The 8,310-nt window shown below is 40.3% G+C and overlaps 1 protein-coding gene across 9 annotated transcripts; it reads right to left on the bottom strand.

Moving 5' to 3' along the window:
- Nucleotides 1–754: 754 nt before the first annotated feature.
- LOC136520897 (protein NPGR2-like) lies at nt 755–7,949 on the bottom strand. 9 transcript variants are annotated; one of them, XR_010775444.1, is made up of 8 exons: nt 7,652–7,949; nt 6,696–6,985; nt 5,920–6,169; nt 4,501–5,714; nt 3,023–3,173; nt 2,292–2,634; nt 1,240–1,463; nt 755–934 (listed from the first exon to the last, which is right to left on the bottom strand). XR_010775444.1 is itself a non-coding variant. In XM_066514588.1 (7 exons), the coding sequence occupies exons 2-6, from the start codon at nt 6,942–6,944 to the stop codon at nt 2,318–2,320; spliced, it is 2,181 nt and encodes a 726-aa protein (XP_066370685.1). In that variant the 5' UTR covers nt 6,945–6,985; nt 7,652–7,949; the 3' UTR covers nt 755–1,511; nt 2,292–2,317. The 9 variants fall into 9 exon arrangements, 5 of the variants coding, with proteins under 5 accessions (XP_066370685.1, XP_066370694.1, XP_066370679.1 ...); XR_010775445.1 differs by having other exon boundaries at nt 1,369–1,463; XR_010775443.1 differs by having other exon boundaries at nt 1,369–1,441.
- Between the last annotated feature and the right edge of the window lie 361 nt (nt 7,950–8,310).

Genomic DNA, 8,310 nt, shown 5'->3' with positions numbered 1-8,310 from the left:
GTTGATGGTTTCTACGGCTAATAAGCCGGCTGATGTTGTTTTGTTGCGAGAGAAAAACAATATACCATGACTGATAAGCCGAGCTGATAAGTTTAAGCAAACATGGCGAATATCTACGACCATTCGGGGGAGAGAACAGGCAGTACCGCAGTAGGCAGTAGCATCAATCTAAGAGCAGGAGATAACTGCCACAAAACATTCATAACTACTAGTAAACTCTGCTCCAACCATGACATGAAGTGGAAATATGAATAATATACTGCAAAACCTGACCTGCATAGATCACAAGTCTACAACCTCGATTATTCATGCCTCAAAATCTGAATTTAAGCTATTTGGTAGAATCTGACCTACCAACACAACACTACAATTTTGTGAATACTCAGCAGTCAGCATTAGATTTGTTACATACACTCTGTGAATTATTATAATTTCACCAATCCTCGGCCTTAGAATTTAGCACAAGCATCGAATAGATAGCATAAGACTCATATTTGCATCACTAAACAGCTATGGAACAGATAGCATTAAGACTCATATTTGCATCACCAAACAACAATGAAACTTCTTATACAACCGAATCAGGCTCTGAGGTTCTGCTATTTGGGTGGATATTATTAGATCTCGCCCATCCAACAAAACAGGGTGGCAAATCTGGAACGGTTTATATAACTCTAGAATAGTGCACCCATGAGGATTGACTAGACAATAAAACACAAGATCACAATCACAATGCATCTACCAAAAATCCAAGGAACAAAGTTGGGTATCTGCCTTTATTTGCACAGAGGATGTAAAAAAACACATAAAGGTCCTGAAAATTGCATTGAGAACAATGATATATATTCCTAGTATCCTAGTTACTGATTCCATGTTCCATAGTTACATACATTACAACTCAATATTTCCATGGTTGAACTTTCCAGATGTTTACCTGTACAGACAAACAACTCAAATCAATTAGACAACAAATGAATGAAAAATAATATCATACGGTTAAAACTCTAGTGACTCCGAAATAAAGCACATGTACAGATTGTACTGTTATGATATAGTAAACTGGAAACAACAGAAAATGACAGAATTAAGTCATATGATGAATCACAGCTAAAAATGATTGGAGGATCAAATATTTTTTGGATCTTGTGGTTAAACTAATTGATAATACGCAAAAAAAAAAAATCAAACCAGTACCACATATAACTAACAGTTTTTTAGGCAACAGTATTCTACACTTACCTGCATAGTTAAACCTTGGCAAGGACAACCCTCAAAAAATTTAGTACAAAGACAGTAAAGATAAAGGCACACTAAGAAGCAGGAAGCCTTGGTCTCATCATTACTCAATTGGTTGAAAAGAACACGTACCAGCAATTGTCCTTCAGACTTGGGCAAAACCAGACAAGAAGATTGTGACATAATTCAATCAGTTGCTGGCAATCTGGTATACCATTTCATTAGTGCTGTACAGAGACCAATATCTGCCCCATTAATTGATGTAACTAGCTAAGCTGCAACATGACAAGTTGACAGCAAATGAAGGGCCTTCCATGGGAAAGGCCTCAAGAGAAATTACACAGTACTGTCACAATAGATGATAGCACACCATTGATGCTTCAAAACATGTGCAATGTGGACTCAAAATGACTCATAATTCAAGTACTCCCTCCGTTCCAAATTATAAGTCATTATGTCATTTTCTAGGTACATAGCTTTTGTTATATATCTAGATATATGCTATGTCTGGATATATAACTTTTACTATGTATCTAGAAAAGCCAGAACGACTTATAATTGGAACCGAGGGAGTATTTGGCACTGTCATGTCCAATCACAAGGTTAAGTAGGGTCAGATTTTTTTTTTTTTTTAACATCAGATATCAGGAAATAGGCAATCTATCAATAACTTGTAATCCATAATTGACATGCATGGAAGGTTACAGTTAATAGTAAATACTGAAGGACCCCAGAACATCTTTTATATCTTTACTAAATTCTTAATAAACAAAGAGTGTAGTCTGATACCTCATATGTGAAACCATTTTACTCAAGATACACAATGTACTGGTCATCTATCTATATATCACAGTAAGCACTGTTCCTACACAAGGTTGAAGAGCATCGTCTTTCTTGTTGCTACATAGGCAACAATTGGAACTATAGATTGAATTGTTAAACATTTTTTCCCAACAGTTTCTGATGTTATGATCTCCCCAAGAAGATCATTTCTAGAACTCTGTAATCCACTATTTCATCAGTGAAATATATCAAAAATACATACAGTAGCTTACATCTATAGCCCCTGTAGACATATCTGTCATCTGAAAGGTTCTACAGGTGCTGTTTCTTTAAGAAAAGCAGCAGCTTGAAAGCATTCAGCAGCCTCAGCCACTGACCTACCACCTTCCTCTTTGTAAAGCAGGCCAAGATTGAACCATGCAACATGATTAGTTCTATCCAGTTGCAATGCATCAGTCAGGAAGCACCGTATAGAAGGCAATGGCCTGTCACCAAGTTGTTGCAGAACAGTGGCAGTTGATATCAAACTTGGGACATGTTTAGGATCAAGGTCTAAAGCTCTGAAAAAAGCTCCCAAAGCTTCTTTTGTAAGACCTTTTGCTTCATATATTTTTCCTGAAAATGAATACTTTGTGAAAAATATGAAAGGAAGTATCCAGGGTCAAAGGTGGCTGTTGTCAAAGTTTACTGAAATAAATGTATCTGGTTCTCAAATCCTCGACTTATGATGAAAGCTTATGTAGATAAAACTCAACATACAACTGAATGCTGTACATAATACATCTACAATTGAATTACCAAATTTAACAATTTGAAAAAGAAAATAGTTCAAATTTATGAACTAGCAGCTGTAAGACTCTTAATAGGTCTATATGGTTGGAAATTATTGATTCGACATTAGAATTAGATATACATTTTAATTATCAAGGTCACAACAAAAAACAAAATGAAAATGCGGCGAGCTAGATTTCAGTCATATTTAGAAGAAATGAACAGGAATCACCTGTAGCATGCCAAGCCAATGCAGAATAAGGACTGATGGATCTTATCTTCAATACACAGACCTCTGCATCTCTCCATTGTGCCATACCTAGGTATAAGAGAGCTAGATCATACCAGGTCTCTGTTTCCAGGCCTTTATCATCCTTGTTGTCCTGTAGAAAGTAACACAAGAGCATGACCAACTGAACCTAATTGCTACTGTGCTATGGGCAAACAACTGCATTAAAAGCTAAAAGATGACAGCAGGTTGTTCGCCTTGCCTTCCCCAACCGGCAAAAGTCTCAGTAGTTCCGTGTAGAGATTAAGGGCGTGCTTAGAACCATTGCCACCGTTGCTCACCTTGCCAAGCTCGCCTCCCCCAACCGGCAAAGCAAGGTGAGGTTTCCTTTCTCTATTTGGTTCTCTTGCTCTCCTTTTCCTCCCTTCTCCCCTCTCTTCCCCCTATAGACCATGAACTCATCCATACTAGAGCCTGAATCGGTGGCCAGGAGCACGATTGAGGTGGGGAAACCTTTGATACAATAGCAGGAAGCTCAATTCATGAATCATGATTGACGAAGCCGATTCCAACTCTTAGGAGGTCGATTCCAGAGTAGATGAGTTTGATTTAGGGCAAGAACATCATCACGGTCGCGGAAAAAAAAGACTAGTTAGTTTGAGGCATCAAAGAACCTGATTGGGCACCATGGATCTCTATCTCTGTGGGGAGGAGATTTAATTTGAGGGCTGGCAGCTGGATCTGGGGCAGCACGGTGCTGCAACCAGCTCGCTGGGTCATTGCCCTCGCCACAGTGGTACAGCAGCCAGTGGCCTTCTCGTTGGGCCACTGAGAAGCAGTTAGGTCATTGAGCAGGAGCACAGGAAGACAAGAGCAGCCAGCGACCTTGCTTGAGTGGGCGAGCCGATTTGGCTCGCTTGCACGGACAAGGAAATCCATGCGGCAAGCAAAGTTGTCAGCGAAGCAAGATTCCAAGCACTTGAGCCAAAGGGCAGTCCTTGTTAAGCAAGGCAAGGTGAGGGAACTTCTAGGAACCAAGCACGCCCTAAATGAAATTAAATACATGGTATAGATAAAACTTATAACCAAAAAGATCGAGGATGTATAACCCTATGTTTATTGTCTGCTATGCAAATCCATTGTGACCAGAACTTATCCTTTTGTTGGCAGAAAAAAAGGATATCAGAGTAAGCTCACAATAATTAAAAAAAATACAGAACTATGCTTTGTTCTGAACAAAGAAAGAACCATGTTCTGTTCATGAATATCAGAACTGAAACAAGTATTGAACTATCAAATCTGCATGCCTTCAGATCACTATATAATGTATACTGCTTTAACCAGAAGAATATGCTACCAAACAATCAAATAGCAACAAGGAAATTGCACCTTTTGCTATAATCCGAGTGTATATGGCATACTAGCAAGAATGTGTAATTATGGCTACCATGTTTCATAACAAAAGTTTCGTAGTATAGTACCTTAGGCAAGCAAAATCCAGCAGTTAAACTTTTCGTTCTAAGTTGAATGATAGCAAGAAGTTGGGTGTATGTTTCAACTGCATCTCTGAATTGCCCGTGTGCAGCCTGAATTCTGGCTTTGGTTCGCAATAAATCTCCTTGATACCATTTCCCAGTCTGATCTAGAGCAGCATCAACAACTGTTTCAGCATCGGCAAACAGCTTTTGAGCACTAAGTATTCGAGCTAAAAGGAGCCAACTCCTCAACTCTGATCCAGCCTCAAGTTTCACCAGCCTCTTTGCATAAAAGGCAGCAAATTCTAATTTCCTCTGCACAGCATTTTCAAGGCTGATACTGTACAATGCCCTAGAATCTTTCCCATGCATCTTTTTTTCAGCATTCCCAAGGGCTTCCAGCGCTTCACACTGCCACGAAGCTCTATCTGTATCAGATATTGCACTTCTAGCCTGATTAGAAAGCGCAACACCAAGCAATAGGTCTGCAAGTCCTGCCATTGGTTTGCATCCATCCTGCATATTAGCAATGGCTCTCCTTGCATAAGAAGCACCTTCAGTATGAGCACTCATCTCAATGCAAGCCTTTGAAGCTAGAAGTAGTTCTTTGAGATGATCAGAATCCTCTCCAGACTTTAGTATTCTTTTGAGTAGATTCAGGGCACTCAGATCATCCTCTTCTGCTAAATAACACAATGCAACGCTGTACAACCATTCTTTTTTGTCTAACACACCAGGTAACAATTCTTCGAACTGTCCAGCCAGTGGAATTAGCTGTCCTGACATGGACAGTGCAAAAGTAAGGTGATGCATCACAGAGGGATCTTGCTCAATCCTCTTGAGATTGAACTTCCTCAAAAGAATCATCAAAAGAAGAATAGCCTCTTCCATATTGTTGCGAGGTACAAATGAACCGTCCAACTGAGAATGAAGATTTGGAGGGCGTGCTTCACAGCCACTATATAGGAGAAAAACAGCAAATTTCTTTTGTATCCTTGCTATGGTCTCTCCATCAAGATTCCAATTATTGAGAAGTGGCCTCCTATATGAAGAAATGGTTTCAAGTGAAAACCCCCCTGATTTCCACAGCTCAGGGAGCAACTCTACAGACTTGCATATTATTTCGTTCAATTTACAGCCTTTTCCAAAGCCTGCTGGCAAGCCCTCAGGTACGGCTGCCTCCACAATATCCAATATCATTTTACATTCTTGTGCAGCTTCTGCAAAATAAAAATATTGAATTGAAGTTACACTAGCCACATGCATAAAATTGTTACAGTTGAAGCGCCAAAAGGGAAAAGAGAGGGATAGAGAAGAAACACAGTCCTTTTCTAACATGATATACCACAATGCAAAGCAATCACACCTGCGCATGATTTGCAAGTCTGTTCATGTGTGCAACAGTGATAGCAAGGTGCAGCTCACCTTTATCTTTCCCAAGATCATGAAGTGCTCTTGCTTTAAGATATATGGCCTCCATGAGAAGGCTGACAGCATGCAAGGGCATTGGTGGAGAATCCCACTGTGAATGAGTCTTCCGACGATCTGCTTTTCTAGCAATTGAGATTTTCATCTTAGGGACTAATGCAGACATGTCTATCCCATCAAAGACACGGAGTGCTGCTTCTACATGACCCCGTTGATATTCTAGCCTTCCTAGCAATGCCCTTGCTTCCTGTTTAGCAGGTGCTATTATTAGTCAAGCTAGAAACAGCTAGGTCCAAATGTAATGCTGAAATATAGAACTGCGACAGATGACATACTAGCATCTGAAGAAATCAAAGAAAGAGAATGGCAGTAACAAAAATGGTAAATCTTTTCTTGAAATTAGAAAGAATTTACCCTTTAAATACTTTGGCATAGAAAAGGATAGCTCGGATAAACTGCTAGGTAGGAGGTAGTGAACTAATTTTGGTGGAAGAAAAAGATAAGCATACATTTATTCAATTAGGCAATTAGCTGCAGAAACGCAGGTTGATTTAGTTACATACAAAAATCTTCACAAGGAAGGAAAATTGACAAAAGAAACCCAAGATCGACCTAGGAATCATACTAGCTGTTGCAAAAAAATTCTTTACATTAAAGCACAAGATAGATACCCAAGGAGGTAAAATTGTGGTATTTCCTAGTCACATTCAGCATGTATTTCAGCTGTCCTTGGTGCCATAACAAAATTTGTTTCACAAAAGAAAACACCTTACCTCATAATTTAGGCAAATGCCCTCCCGGAGCGACAACTCGGCTTCCTCTATGTTGCCATTATCAAGGTACTGCTCAATCTCTCCATTACGAGAAGAGTACCCGCTGGTCGAGAAATCTTTTGTGATTGTAGAATCAGATGACCGGACGGTCTCATCTGCCCCCTTCAGCTGCTCACCAGAGCACAGGCACTCCATAGCCATCCGCCTGAGAGAATTCCTGAATTTTCCCTTCCTTTTCCTACCCTCCATCCTGCTCTATCATTTCCGGCCCCATCTCCAACCCAAATTATCTAACAATCATAAACATAACAGAAGATTACTATCCATTTTCTGATTCTGATAGCTAACCACAACAATCACATCAAAGACCAGTCTTTTCATGCAACAACAAAACCATGCGCAAACATTAGATAGCAAACCCGCACCCAATTCAACACAATACACACCACCGTGATGATACACCAATTGCGACATGGCCCCGGTGGTTAAAAAAGAACCATGAAACCTTTACCAAACTCAAAATTCGCATCAGTAGCCACCAAGCTGAACACAACAAAACAGAGAAGGAACCTTTGAGCTTACCCATGAAGACGACGAACGGGAACAGGATCAAGATCAACTTCCACACCAGCAGATCAAGAAACGCGAGGCCTAAGGATCGCAAATCCTCTTTTATTCCAAGGAACTCAGGCGGATTCTCCCCGGAAAAAAGACCTACCGACAAAGCTTATCCACTCCCTACCTATCCAATTCCCCAAGTGAATGCAAGATTTAGACTTTACAACCCCTCCGCGTCTTTAAAACCCGAGAGAGAGAGGAGAAAGGAAATCAAAAGAGTGAATCAAATATTGCGAAGAATAAAGCGAAAGGCAGAAAAGGAGCAAAAGAACCAGCTAAGCAAGGCTAAAACAATAATAAAGCGCAAAATCGGTTAAAGAACTCGTCAAATCGCTCACCTTTCCACCTAGAGAAAGCCTAGCTCGCCAAGCTCTGTCAAGCGCTCAAGCACAAGCAGCCGCCAAGAATCGAATCATGCATCCCGCGCCCGGCAGCCAATTCGATGCGGGGGTTTCTCACGAACTGGGACCAGCCGGGGTTCGAGAAGACTGCTGGAGACACGGGGATACCGACGCTCCTACGGCGGTCGGATCGGGAGGGGAGTGTTCCTGGAAGGGTGAGCTGGAGGGGGTTAGGAGGCCGCTCGAAATCCTGAGCCGGATGCAAGAAGAAGAAGCGGCGGAGGACGGGGGTAGAGACGAGAAATCTTGGTTTGAATTGTGCCAGGTGGTGGTGTTGTGTATATTTACGCCTCGTTTACTTTCTTTCTCTAAAATTTACTTTCCGTTCCATCGAATATTTAACACGTGCATATAGTATTAAATATAGACTAAAAAATAACTAATTATACAGTTTATGACTAATTTGTGAGATGAAACTTTTAAATCTAATTAGTTCATGATTTAACAATATGATGCTGCAGTAACACATGTGTTAACGACGAATTAATTAGATTTAATAAATTTGTCCAGTGAATTGCTGGTAGATTCTATAATTTATTTTTTATTAGTATCGAACGCTTCATACTCACCTCCTATGACACTTTTGAGGATAGTTG

Source organism: Miscanthus floridulus, chromosome 2 (assembly GCF_019320115.1).
Source record: "Miscanthus floridulus cultivar M001 chromosome 2, ASM1932011v1, whole genome shotgun sequence".
Classification (NCBI taxonomy): domain Eukaryota; kingdom Viridiplantae; phylum Streptophyta; class Magnoliopsida; order Poales; family Poaceae; genus Miscanthus; species Miscanthus floridulus.
This window is presented reverse-complemented; position numbering and strand designations above follow the sequence as displayed.